This window comes from Eleutherodactylus coqui, chromosome 6 (genome assembly GCF_035609145.1).
Source record: "Eleutherodactylus coqui strain aEleCoq1 chromosome 6, aEleCoq1.hap1, whole genome shotgun sequence".
Taxonomy (NCBI): Eukaryota; Metazoa; Chordata; class Amphibia; order Anura; family Eleutherodactylidae; genus Eleutherodactylus; species Eleutherodactylus coqui.
In genome coordinates, this window is record NC_089842.1 from 91,255,548 (window position 1) to 91,270,053 (window position 14,506).

The 14,506-nt window shown below is 41.3% G+C and overlaps 1 protein-coding gene across 3 annotated transcripts; it reads left to right on the top strand.

Moving 5' to 3' along the window:
* The first annotated feature begins 521 nt into the window (after positions 1 to 521).
* LOC136631395 (carcinoembryonic antigen-related cell adhesion molecule 7-like) lies at positions 522 to 13,295 on the top strand. Of its 3 annotated transcripts, none has more exons than XM_066605673.1 (8): positions 522 to 597; positions 1,074 to 1,418; positions 3,032 to 3,307; positions 6,196 to 6,285; positions 8,028 to 8,171; positions 9,009 to 9,070; positions 12,168 to 12,200; positions 13,108 to 13,295. In XM_066605673.1, exons 1-8 carry the CDS (start codon positions 576 to 578, stop codon positions 13,153 to 13,155), a joined length of 1,020 nt encoding a protein of 339 aa, XP_066461770.1. In that variant the 5' UTR covers positions 522 to 575; the 3' UTR covers positions 13,156 to 13,295. The 3 variants fall into 3 exon arrangements, with proteins under 3 accessions (XP_066461770.1, XP_066461771.1, XP_066461773.1); XM_066605674.1 differs by having other exon boundaries at positions 1,074 to 1,352; XM_066605676.1 differs by lacking the exon at positions 3,032 to 3,307.
* Positions 13,296 to 14,506: the final 1,211 nt, after the last annotated feature.

Sequence of the window (14,506 nt, forward strand, 5' to 3'; positions counted from 1 at the left end):
CAGAGGAAAAAGTTAAAGCTAAACACAAAAAAGGCATAAACTAAAAGTCCTGCATCCTTAACACTAATTTGTCTATACCCTAATAGGTGCATAGTTTATTATGTTCTCCACTGTAACATACTGGTATAATGTGGGCGAAGTTAGGAAATAGTGGAATGATCTTATGTGTCTGTTGGAAGTTTATATTAATCTTGAGTTTTTACAATTCTACATATTTTTATAGTCCTAGGTCATGCTCTTTCAGCACTTGCATAACACAGTGCATCCTCTGTGACCAGAGTATTTCTTCACTATTCACCATTTACACTGGCACTATAATATAATACAGACTGCCGAGTATAATCATGATAACAAAATGTTCCATAACCCAAAGCCAGCCAAGGAAGTTGAAAGGAAATTCTCCATCTAAGGAAACATCCTCTAACTTCTGATAGCCCCGCAGTGCAATATGTTTTACAGGATAACACAGCTTCACCAGATATTCCTGACAATTAGCATACCCTACAGAAAAAAGAACAGAATTTCTAACAGAGCTTCAGTGTACTTCAGGAAAGGCTGCAGCCAAGGAATAAGCCATGAGGGCCAATATGATAGCAGGTAATGTTTTATATGCACATCCAGGGATATATACTGTATAGATGGAAATATATTCTAATTTTCGTGGATTACTTAGTTATGTATGAAAAATGTTAGATGGAGGTTCTTTGGTCACACCAGAGCTACTGGAGTTTTTATACAGAACCCCTATTTGTATATGCTGAGGCACATTTATCCTCCTTGTATTCTTCATCTCAGTCCCACAGTCTGCCTTGAACCTGCTCCTGCATTACATCTTGGAGAAGCATTTACCGTATTGCTGCAATACCATCAGATGAGATAGCCTCATGGCAGTAGCATCTTGACTGCTGGACACAAAAGATAGACAGATAGATATGAGATAGATAGATAGATATGAGATAGATAGATAGATAGATAGATAGATAGATAGATAGATAGATAGATAGATAGATAGATAGATAGATTATTTGGTACTGTATTATTAATATATTCTAATGTCTGCATTTCCATTTTAGTTTTAATTCTACACATGGACCTCATCAGTGGAGAAATAAATATTCAACTAAATCCTGAGAATCCAATAGCCAAGGAATCCGTCACCTTGAAAGTTACTGGCATTACTGGGAACATTTTGTATTTCTACTGGTGTAAAGGACCAAGTACAGCAGCTGAATATCATATCCTCACTCATTATCAGCATGGTTTACGAGTACAAGGACCACTGTACTTCTCACGTGTGACTGCTTTCCCTAATGGATCATTACTGATCAAAGACCTTCAAGTTGAGGATCAAGGTAATTACAGAGTGAAGGTACAGACAGAGACACAAGAAGATGCAGATATTTCCTTACAAGTATATGGTGGGTACCTTAGTCGTAATTCCAAGGTTGTGTTTGCACTGTAGTTTGTTACCTTCATTTGGGGTTCTCTTGGCAGTTCTGTCACTGTGGATGGCAAGAATAGTATAGCATGCATTGCTATATTTGCCGTCAAAACAACGGAAACCTTGGCAGAACTCCAACAGACACCTTTTTCATGTCTGTGGGACCCATTGGGCGTTATCTGGATTCATGGTATCTAGCACAACATTATGTCTTCTATTGTGAGTGGAAGACATGGCGCACATGTCAACATAGCATAACTACTGTTTATAAGTGTCTGGTTTAGAAATTAATGCCAAGTACCATATTGGAGAATTATAAGTTAATAGGGCAAGTCCCTCATTCGTAACTAGAGATGAGAGAACGTACTCGTTAAGGGCGATTTCGCAATCAAGCATTGCTATTTTCGAGTACCTGACTACTCGGGTGAAAAGATTAGAGGGGCTCCGGGGGTGAGTAAGGGGTTGCAGAGGGGAGTGGGGGGAGAGAGAGAGAGAGAGAGCTCCCCCCTGTTCCCCACTGCTACCCCCCGCTCCACCACACCGCCCCCCGAATCTTTTCACACGAGTAGCCAGGTACTCGAAAATAGCGATGCTCGATTGCAAAATTGCCCTTAACGAGTTCGTTCGCTCATCTCTATTCGTAACCTCTTCAATTAGCATGTGCCTTGGTTCTCAATGGGCTCAGGAACTTGATATTTTATCTTAGATGGAAGGCAGTCAATCATAAAGAGTCCCACTATATAGCAGACCACTTGCTTGAGGAATAGTTTCCACCAATGCTGGAATTAGCTTGATTATTGTTGTTTTAGTGATTGTTTTAGTAAAATTGTAGAATTGTTGGCATGTATTCTTACAAAAACTAAATGCGCCCATTACCTCACTCCTAGTTTTCCCTGACAGAATTTTATTCTGATTTACATAAAACGTTAGGCCTTTATATTTTCTATACCTCAAAGTTTAGTGGTGGTTATAAAGTGTATCTTTATGGGTGGTTTCTTTTATAGGAGGAATCTCAAAGGCAAACTTCTTATTCCACAAACTTCTGTTGAAAGGAGAATTAAGCTGAACTGGACTCTCAGACTTGTCAAAGTGTCCAGGGTGTTAAGATATTAAAAAGAGGACCTTTCAATTTTCCTGACATTGCAGCTTTATAAAATACTTGCATTCCACCATGAAATAATTAAATAGTGCGTCTTTTCTTGGAACTCTGCATCATGTTGTTCTTCTATTATTCCTCTTGAAAACATATAAATACTTTGACACCTGGGAGTTACCATTCCCCTTGACAATAGGGTGTGTCCAGAAAGAGTCTGATACTGTCATAACTAATTGGACACTGCCTGTCAGACAAGAGGAATACAGAGGAAGGCACTGTGAGCTCCTCACAATGCATAGAGCACCCCCAAGTGTTTCCAATGGGCCACCAATGTCTCGCCACACACAATAGTTAAATGCAAAACCAAATACCAGATAATTCTCCAGTTATCAGTAGCCATCTGAACTGGAAGTCACTTTTTTAAAGCAACCTTTATATTTCAATTCTGAGTCAATGGATGCTTTCTGTAATGCATTTCTTAATGTTGTCCACAGAAATTGTCAGTAAACCGGTGATTATAGCATCTTATTCTGAAATCAAAGAAAATGATTTTGCGACCCTGACGTGTGTCTCAGCCAATGCGGATAGGATAAAATGGATTAAATCCAGCTCAGAAACAATAAATCTAGAAAATGTAAATACTGTAACACATGATAATGGGACGATCGTATTCTCTAAAATTAAACGCAGTGATGAGGGAAAATACGAGTGCCAGGTGGAGAATCGGGTCAGCAGAAGCTTCAGTGAAGTCTATCTTTTGAAAATATCAAGTAAGTCACATCATATATAAAGGTATACAGTAAGACTATTTGAAGACACTATGTCCACTCCACAGATACACAATATACTCATGCTTGCCAACTCTGCCAGAATGTCAGTGAGAGTACCCAAAACCCAAAACATTTCTGTGTGCACCACCTACCTCCTCATTACTGCGCTAGTACTGTAGCTGAATCTCTAGTCATGGGATAGGTCTATGGAGAGAGTGATGCAATACTTATTGCAGTTCTACAGTTTCCTGGTAGGTGGCCTTGCTGTGCTCCCGGTTGTTTTCACTTGTTGTCTTGGTAATGTCCGCCTCCTTCCAGTCACTGCAGCTGCAGGCTTGTGTGAAGTTGTGCATCCAGTGATGGAGCTGGTAATATCTCCATACTTGCTCCTAACTCTCCGTCTACAACCAGCCTGATGTGCCCTACATGATGTATTAGGTTGGTGGCGTGGGGGTTTCTACACACCAGAGAATGATGATGGTGTAAGGGTAAGTGAGGCAGCGAGTACAGTGCTACCCCATCCATCCATCCATATACTGTACCTGGTATTGATTTACAATTATGTAAAGCACGCGCGCATAGCTAGATTTACATATATAATATCTGTGTCATAGATCTCTTGTAGCCCGAGGTCTCTATACAAGGATGGTCGGTCAAGGATAGGACTATTTATCAAAGTGCTAACGACCACTTGTCCGTCAGTCCGTAAGTGCTGTGTGAGTTACATGCAGAACCTGACACTACCTGTGATGATGTCACCATCATGTAATCAGTTACCGTCTCTTACCTCCGCCCCCTTATCACATGACAGTAACATCATCACAGGTCCTTTATCCTCCTTGTGCACTGAATGAGAGATTATGGGCAGACTACATCCCCCACAAACCACTGCGGCGTCAGTTGCTATGGATACAGCAGTACTCAGTCTGGAACTTTGTGGCTGGTTTTGAGACAACTGCACACCTGTGTGGAGAATCCAATAAATGACACCTCACAAATGTCCACATACATAGTTGGCAGTGCATATTGACCACCAACATTGAAGCATAGTCCTACACCACTATCTTCACATCTCCCGAATGTGATATCATGTCATTTCAGCTGCTAATGCCGAAAACACCAGTCCAGCCTTCATCTAATCATCAACTGTTGTCCAGTATTGAAACAAACAGTCACTGTAGTGCAAACATGTCACCACAGAGGATTCAACGCCGCCGTGAAGCTAATGCAACTTACATGACACAGCAACAAGCCACGATTTCACCTCAGCCACCTGCTGAGGTTTGTACATCTCGTGCAGTAGATATGCGAAAGCTATGAGCCAAGATATTTCCTCAGCGAGCCGCTAAAGTTCGTAAATCACGTGCAGCTCATATGCGAAAGCAACAAACTAACATGTCTCTTCACCAAGCTGCTGAAGTGTGTAAATCACATGCAGCTCATATGTAAAAGCAACGTGGCAGAGCTGTGTGTGACGTGCATGCAGCAGAGCTGTATGGCGCATTGCGAGATGAGAACTGGTTTGGGCTCTATATACAGGGGGAACTAGTTTGAGATCTGTACACAGGTAGAAATTGGGGGTCTTTATAAAGGGCTGGTCTATATCTACTCGGAGGGCACCATCAATGATATTGCTAGTGCAGTGTGTGTTCATAGAACTACTTTTACCGAAAACCCTGGTTCATGTAAAAATGTTTTTCGGCCTTTTAGTAAATAAGGAGATATAGTATACAAAATAGGTATGTTTTTGTAATAAAAAAAAAAAATAAACATCTGTGGTCCATATTATTGAATCTCACTAAAGACGATCTTTAAAAGTTGGCAAGTATGAATATATACTCAAAATAGTCATCTAAAGAAGTGTCTCAATATGAAAATACAGTAGCATTTTATGTACCTCATTCATGCCCAGACCACCATCCTAAAACGATAGACACTCTGATGACATGTCCGTCCCCTCCCTGATTGTTGTCAGGTGAAGTGTTTTACTTTGAAAAGTTGTGTGGATCATCAAATCACAACATATAGCAATATCTACATATATACCGTAAATAGTTTATGTATGTATTTAGTGACTTGTAGGTCTTCATTTGAATTTCCCAGTAGAGCAGCCTCAGATTTTGGGCCCACAACTTAAAGTGATTATTAGAGATGAGCGAGCATATTCGTCCGAGTTTGATGCTCGTTCGAGTATTAGGGTGCTCGAGATGCTCGTTACTCGAGACGAGCACCACGCGGTACTAGTCTCGATTAAACGAGCACTGACCATTGAATTCAATGGAGCCAGCAATACAGCCGGCTCCATTGAAAGCAATGGGCTGCCGGCGATCTCAGGATGAATTTTCGGGAAGGGCTTAAAAATATAAGCCCTTACCTGAAAATCATCCTAAAATGTGTAAAAAAAAAAAAAATATGTCAGCATAAAGATCGTTCTCCTCTGCCATAGCTGTAACAGCTGTGGCAGAGAAGAATGATGTTAGCCCATTGAATTCAATGGAGCCAGCAATACAGCCGGCTCCATTGAAAGCATTGGGCTGCCGGCGAGCGCGGGATGAATTTTCGGGAAGGGCTTAAAAATATAAGCCCTTACCTGAAAATCATCCTAAAATGTGTAAAAATTAAAAAAAAATGTATACTCACCTTTCCGCTGAAGCCGGAGTTCAGCGCGTCTGGCCGGCAGTTCTCCTGAACTGCTTTCTGTAGTATTCAGCAGGTGGGGATTTAAAATCCCCGCCTGCTGAATGAGCTGCCTCTGATTGGTCACAGCCTCACCAATCAGAGGCAGCTCTCACTCACACCCATTCATGAACATTTTCTCGTTACTGTGAACTCATTTTCCCTTGTCTTTGGGCAGGGGGTGATTTTATAAGTTTCTCATCTTATTTCAGGCAAAGAAAATGAAGCAGTCACCCAGCAACCATATGGATCCACCTCTGCATCACTGTATATCGCCACACCATCAGACTCTATATATGCAAGTAATGTACCTGAGCCAAAACAGTAGATACTATTAGGAGTACATAAGAAGGGTCCACAGAGTCTCCACTCCTTCTGTCAATGCAGTGACATAAATTTGTACAGAAAGTCTATTTATTCTACCGGCAGTCAAACTTTTTGCATTGTGCATGGGTTAATAGTGTAATAGCATATCCTTGTAGCTTGGTCCTTTTTTAGTGTAGGTTATCTCTGATACTCATTTTTTCTTTCTACCATGTTTTCATACTAGGGAGAAATATATGTTCGTTTGTTATGTCCTCAATGTTTGGGTTTCTTCTCATTATCCCAGAATATATTAGTATGGTAATTATCTTCACAACTTTATCTGCTGTTTTTCCTGCTACATGCTTAGGTTTCCCCAAGCATATGTTTTATTCTGTACTTTGGAAGTCTCCTTTTCCAAAAAAGATGGGATATTTGACTTTAATGAATTCAAGGTGGATTCCCGCGAGCGTATGCACAAAGTGCATGCGATAGCACAATTTCTTTGCGCTGTGAATGTTCACGGGGTTTTCATGTGGTGGGGAGTGCGATATGAGGGTGGATTCAAGGCCTGTGGGAAGTTAGCCTTAGACTTCACTTGCACCTCCTTAACCAATATGGCCACAATTGACTAAAACAAATTGATATTCTTCAGCATGTTAAATGAAGCAGACACTATAGTCTGAAAAGCAGAGATGTAAAGTGATTCTGTATTTTCCCAAAAGTTTTTTTTTATAAATAAACAGTTACCAAAGTCCAATTTGATAGAAGAAAACTTCAACCAGGACATTCCCTTGTAGCACAATGATACTGTAGATGCAAAAAGCAAAATAGTATTGGCTTTATTTCTTAGTTGCGCCCCATCTCAGTTGCTTCCTATGAACGTGTCACTTCCTCTCTTGTCACTTACTCCTTCAAGCCTCTGCTCTTTCTATACTTAGGCTGGACTCACACGGCCATATGCGGAAACCGCTGCAGGGCTTCCACAGTGGTTTACAGCAGTGAGCCTGGCCGTGACCTTGCATACGGCCACATAGGGTGGTGAAATTGTACTGCGCATGACCGCATACTCATACAGGCAGTCATACATAGTACACCTGTTTTTTTTTGTTTCTATTCACTTAGTTTAGTGTTCACCATCACTTAGCGATGGATATGTAATATAATTACAAATGGGCTGCGGATATACATGACCATAGAGAACAATGGCCTCTATGTTGCGTATATCCACAGTAAAATACAACATGCTGCATTCTATTTTCAGCTTGTGGATTATGCAATTCCGACACACTAATGTGATCAGAACTGTATAACGCAATGCAATTAATTGCCTGCGAGTTAACGCGTATCACATGGGCAATCCACAATTCAAATCCGGTCATGTGAGACCGGCCTTGGGAGTCTAGTGGGTGGTTCTATCAGTGATTGGCAGCCTTCTATGTATGACTGCATACATAGAGATAGCGGTCAATCACAGAGTACGACCGCCCATTGGACTCCAAAGTGTAGAAACAGAATCTTCTCAACAGCTCCTCTTCCATACGATGCTATACTACCTACAGATAGGGCTGTGTGTATGAGGGCTGCGTGTAAGGTTCCTTGCCCATTTCACTGTATGAACATTCATAAATTAAGCTTTTTTGATTTCTTTATATACTTTTTTAACATTTTGTTCACGTAGGAGCCCTTCATTCCTTGAAAAATATTTTCTGATTTACATGTCTTATTTTTTGTTTTTCAGCTATTCATGACTCACCCCATTATAAAAATGCAGGCATTACAGCAGGAATTATATGTGGGGCAATTCTGGGAATTCTACTAATTATTGCTGTTAGCTTTTTTCTCTATAAGAGATATGGTCTTCGTGAAAGAAAGGACATGGCGGGTAAGAAATGAGAGGGTTGTGATTCAACTATATTAATAAAATACACATTTCAGTATATACAGTGTGATTGTTCCCGGCAAGAGAAACCAAGTAATCTTGTAGATATGATAACTTTTAATGGCTAACAAAAATACATGATGTTATTGCGAGCTTTCAAACCTCTCAGGGTTCTTCTTCAGGCAAAATGAAATAGATCCGAAGAGGCATGCTTATATATACACACATACTTATGACAAGGCACAGTCATGGATGGGATTAATTTGCACTTAAAAGAATACCACAACAGGAGGAGTAGAGAAATAAGTAAATACTTAAATAGTCCACTGATAAAGTGTGAAGGTTTTATGGTCTCTGAATTAGTGTTAGGGGGATCACCAGGCCAGAGTGTTATCTGCACTACAGATTCCTCATACTTCCCAGCCACACATGAATCCTCTTAAAGAATGTAGCCCTGTGTTAAAATTGTCAAAAGTTGCTATAAATTTGTACTCCCAAAATCTTCTATGGCTTTGTGATTTTACATTTTTAGTGGAGTCTCTACCAATATAATTGGAAACTTGTATGATCTTTATACAAGTAGGGAAGGGTATCTAGCTAGGGATTAATATACCGCACTTGATTTTATCTGGGAGGACAAGTAGTAAAGAAATTCTATGGCGCTCAAACAACTGGTTATCTCTGCTCTGTAGGTGAGAACATTTTGATAGCTCTGACTATCCATCAAGAAGTAGAAATTCTTTGCACAGGCATTGACCATGACCCACTACATGACATACTCATTAATGAAATGCCCCTAATTGGTAAAACATATTACTGTTTGTTTTCAAATTAATTTAGGAACACCAACAGACGGACCAGATCAATATGCCGTATATGATAACATACTGGACCCAACGACAGTGAGTTATGCATGAAGAACTGTGTTGATGGGCTTGGAAAGTAATCAAATTCATAAAAGATCATCAGCAAGGATCTTGTTTTGCTCTAAATGCAAATAAGTATGAACTACAGTTGTCTATAGCCTTCATTGAAGTACTTCTTCATATGGTTTACCAACTAAAACCATGACACTTTTTTGCTTTATTTTGGTCAAATGCTGGATTACAATTATTCCAGATTAATAAACTAGTAATAAAAAGCTTTCCTGGATTAGAGAAAAAAACTGCTTTTTTTCCACTTCCAGGAAAAAGTGCCATTCTTGGCCATAGACTGTGTCTGGTATTGCAGCACATTCAATATAAAAGGGAAAGGACTAGAGATGAGCGAACACCAAAATGTTCGGGTGTTCGTTATTCGGAACGAACTTCCCGCGATGCTCGAGGGTTCGTTTCGAACAACGAACCCCATTGAAGTCAATGGGCGACCAGAGCATTTTTGTATTTCGCCGATGCTCGCTAAGGTTTTCATGTGTGAAAATCTGGGCAATTCAAGAAAGTGATGGGAATGACACAGTGACGGATAGGGCAGGCGAGGGGCTACATGGTGGGCTGCATCTCAAGTTCACAGGTCCCACTATTAAGCCACAATAGCGGCAAGAGTGCCCCCCCCCCCCCACTGTCAGCATAAAGATCGTCCTCCTCTGGCACAGCTGTAACAGCTGTAGCAGAGAAGAACGATGTTTGCCCATTGAATTCAATGGAGCGGCAATACAGCATGTTCCACTGAATGCAATGGGCTGCCGGCGATCGCAGGATGAATGGTCGGAAAGGGGTTAAATATATAACCCCTTTCCTGCAATTCATCCAGAAATGTGTTACAATAAAAATATATACCGGCGTATAAGGCGACCGGGCGTATAAGACGACCCCCCAACTGTCACCTTATACGCCGGCAATACAGTGGAGCAAAGAATAAAAAGCATTACTTACGTTTTTAGATGATCTGCGGCGCTCCTGCAGGCTGTCACTCCCTCCTGGTCCACGGCAGAGTATTGCTTTCTCTATGAAAGGCTTTAAATCCCTGCCTCCAGAAAGACACGTGCCTTCAGCCAATCACAGCCAATGACAATGATGTCATTGAATGGCTGTGATTGGCTGTGTTTCTGGAGGCGGGGATTTCAAGCCTTGAAATCCCCGCCTCCAGAAACACAGCCAATCACAGCCATTCAATGACATCATTGTCATTGGCTGTGATTGGCTGAAGGCACGTGTCTTTCTGGAGGCAGGGATTTAAAGTCTTTCGTGGAGAAAGCAATACTCTGCCGTGGACCAGGAGGGAGTGACAGCCTGCAGGAGCGCCGCAGATCATCTAAAAACGTAAGTAATGCTTTTTATTCTTTGCTCCACTGTATTACCGGCGTATAAGGTGACAGTTGGGGGGTCGTCTTATACGCCCGGTCGCCTTATACGCCGGTATATATTTTTAGTGTAACACATTTCTGGATGAATTGCAGGAAAGGGGTTATATATTTAACCCCTTTCCGACCATTCATCCTGCGATCGCCGGCAGCCCATTGCATTCAGTGGAACATGCTGTATTGCCGCTCCATTGAATTCAATGGGCAAACATCGTTCTTCTCTGCTACAGCTGTTACAGCTGTGCCAGAGATGAAGGATTTGTCTTCTATATGTTCTCAATGGGGTCAGCGCTGCTGCCGCTGGCCCCATTGAGCGCATATAGAATGCATCCATAGCGAACCGCGGGAGGGGCAGACTTTCATATCAGGCGGACACCTGATCTCCCCAGCCACTCACAGCAGGGGGGTGGTATAGGGCTTAAACGTTGCAGGGGGAAGTTGTAATGCCTTCCCTGTCTTTATATTGGTCAAAGAAAAGCGCTAACGTCTCAGGGAAGAAAGTTTAAGTAACCCGGACACCGCATGGTGTTCGTTACGGATAACGAACATACCGAACACCCTAATATTCGCACGAATATCAAGCTCGGAAGAACACGTTCGCTCATCTCTAGAAAGGACGCTTTTACTAAATTAAAAAAGATGACCCCTTGTTGTAATCTTGGATAACTGTAATTAATTAAAGTGATTGTGAAAAGTTATAAAATTATTCCCTATCCACAGAGACTGTTGGAACCACCATCGATCTCAAGGATGGGATCCTGATTTAACCCTTTCTAGTCCAATGTCGGGCCTGCCCCGACATCATCATTTTCCTCCACAGCTCCGATGTCGGGGCAGGCCCGACACTGCAGTGCAGGAGTGGATCTGCACCCGATCGTCAGGCACATCGGGTGCAGATGCACTCCTTTACTGGTCATCATCGAGGACCCCCGAGGAGAAGGCAGAAAGGGTTTTTAACCCTTTCTGCCCACTTCTTTATACATTACATAGCGCTCAATTAGCGCTATGCAATGCATAGATTCCGGCCGGCGATCATGTGACCGCCGGTGTTAGCTGACCCCCGGCAGTCACATGAACGCCGAGCCGGGAGCCTGCACCATGGAAGGACCTGCTTACCTGACCAGCGTCTTGTGCATTCTCCTTCTGTCTCCCGACCCGGCGATCATGTGACCGCCAGGTGTCACCTGACCCCAGCGGTCACATGATCGCCGAGCCGGGAGGCAGAAGGAGAATGCACAAGACGCCAGTCAGGTAAGCAGGTCCCTCCCTGCACCCTCCTGAACTCTGTCAGTTCAGGAGGGTGCAGGGAAAATGTATTTTTTCTCACCCATTCTCCCAGCTCCAATTTATTTGGAGCTGGGGAGAATGGGTGAGAAAAAATAAATGGATTGGAAAGGGTTAATAGAGCAGAGGTCTTGCAGATGCGGTGCTAGTCTTTTCACTCAAATAACAGCATCGGAGTTTGCCAAGGAGCTTGAACTTGGTAATCTCTGACTCCGTCATTGAAGTTAATGAAGAGTCAGCGCAACCTTTGCACCATTCACTCAGGAACCGACTGGATCCTCATTTTCTGGATTGGTGGTGGTCCTGGGAATAACTATAACTTGTTACAACCCCTTTAGTGAAAAAAACATTTACTGGATGTTGTTCTGTACACTTCATTTTATTGAACCATTTTGTAACTCTGTTTCATTTTTCAGGGCCTGGAGCCAAAAGATGAACCCTTGTATATGGTAAGATCACATTCCATATGCAGGCTTGCCAATCAGATGCTAGAAGTTATTTTGCTTAACCATACGTTTTGCATAAGACAATTAGGAGTTAAGGGTCACTTTGGTGATTTTTTTTCTCATTCATTATGTAACTATTCCCCCGGTATATAAGTGAGCTAGTTTTACTTTGATAAGCTATTCCTTTCTATCTGAAACTACTGGTTTATTTCTCCTCAGATGGTCATGTGAACACAATTCAGACCAGCTCAGATCTCCTTGGGGTTATGCTGTCTGAAACTAGGCAATTTCTTGGTCTGTGCAATGCTATTACATGGAGTGTACCACAGAGACTGCCTAGAGGAGGATACAAGCACTTATATCACAGTTACTACTAATAATGATCACACAGTTATAATAGAGGAGATCACAGCTCATCCACCTGACTGTATACCTATGGTTTGTAGCTTATATAAATTAATGATATTTAGAACTGCCCCCCCCCCCCCAAGAGGCAGAAATGGTATAACCTCTATCAAATGCTGCGTTGATGCTTCATGGGATTCATGTGAGAGTTAAAAAAAAATATATCACCATTAATATGGTGCCTGCTAAGCATTAGACAAGGGGATGCATTAAATCGAAGTGGCGGTAATAAACAGAGGAGATCACTAGAGCGTGACAGACAATTAGGTGTTGTGGGGAGGAAAAATGTGTTTTTTGCCAGAGAGGCCCTTTAATTATGCATTCATGTAAAAGTGGTTAAAGGGGATGTCTCAACATGATAACCACTTTCTATATTAAAGCTTTCCCATAAAGCAGCTGATCACCAATCGTCTAGTATTATTGGGGGAGACTCTAGCTGCTCATATTTTTCCCTGTAAGTATATTGTGAAGATAAAATAATTATTTTTCTTTTCTTTTCTTACAGTGTCTTCAATTTAGTACAGAAGGAACATACAATGAATTACACAAATGAAATGCTGTGCATTCACTCTTTTGTTTTGTTTGCTCTCATTTAACCCCCCAAACAGTCATGTTAAAATTGGAAAAGCCCTCTTGAACATGTCACTTAGTTTATTGTAGATTTTGAATTTATGCCTCATGCAAATGTATTTGATGCAGTTGTCATTTTTAACCACTTTTTTTTAAAATTTTTCATGCTTGATAAAGAATGCAATATTTTATAGTACGGGTTGTTATGGATGTGGTGATTTCAATTATATGTGGGTTTTTTTCTTTTGTTCTTTTTTCATTATTTTAATATTTAAAGCTTTGTGTATGAAGAAAAAAGGTTTTTCTTTTTTTTCTGTAAAAACATTTAGATGCCACAGTCAGCAATGACCACGGTTATTGCAGTGTTAAACGGTGTAGAGGAGTGATTAGATGAACTCGCAAGTAACTGCGCGGTTCATAATTGTTACCTTTGAATTTGTCATGGATTTTACCTCTTGCATTGCAAAAGGGAAATCGAAGGCCGAAGATGCAGCAAAATTCTGTGACTTATTGGGCATACCCTGCAGATTTTTTTTTACAACATGAAAAAGTAGGGGAACTTTACTTTTTTGCCCTAAGAAGCATTAAGGTTAGTACATTACAAGAGAATAAATTATAAGGTGGCCTTATAGGCTGAAGAACATCGGCAAATGTATAGTTCACAGTCATCCAAATGCAAGGACAGCCCACCAAAAGGGACAGACCTACTGCTGATGTACCCAATACTGAGCTGCAAAGGCTCATGATTTTTCTGTACATGATGTCTGCAGAAGTTAAGTGGATTTAACGGTGGGAACACGTGACCACAGTTCAGATTGGTGAAACGGCGAATATTTTTAATAGTTATGCAGTTGCAAAGATGGTCAATGTAACATAATTAGAGGAATAAAGAAAGAGTTAACAGGGTTATTGATGGGCCAAAACCAATCGAGATGTTGTGGCATGACCTGCCAGAACTGTGCATACAAGGGAATCCAGAGATATTAACAACCTGAAACATATCTGCAAGGAGGAATGGTCCAAAACTCCTTCTCAATGTTGTGCAAATCTTATATACAGCGGCAGGCAATGTTTGGTGGAGATTGGCCAGGGAATTTCCCTATCATGCACCCCAAACGGAGCAGGAGACCAGAACCCCCGAAGCAGGTGTGAATGCTGCCTTATTAAATTGAACAGTTCAGTTACTTTACATCACTGTACTGTGGATGTTTACTCAATGGTCTCAATAAAATATGAACGTTCAGTTTGTGTTTTATTAGTTTTGTTAGATTGTGTTTTTCTATAACTGAGACAAACAACAATCAGGGCTTCCACAGGTGAATGTTTTCACGCAA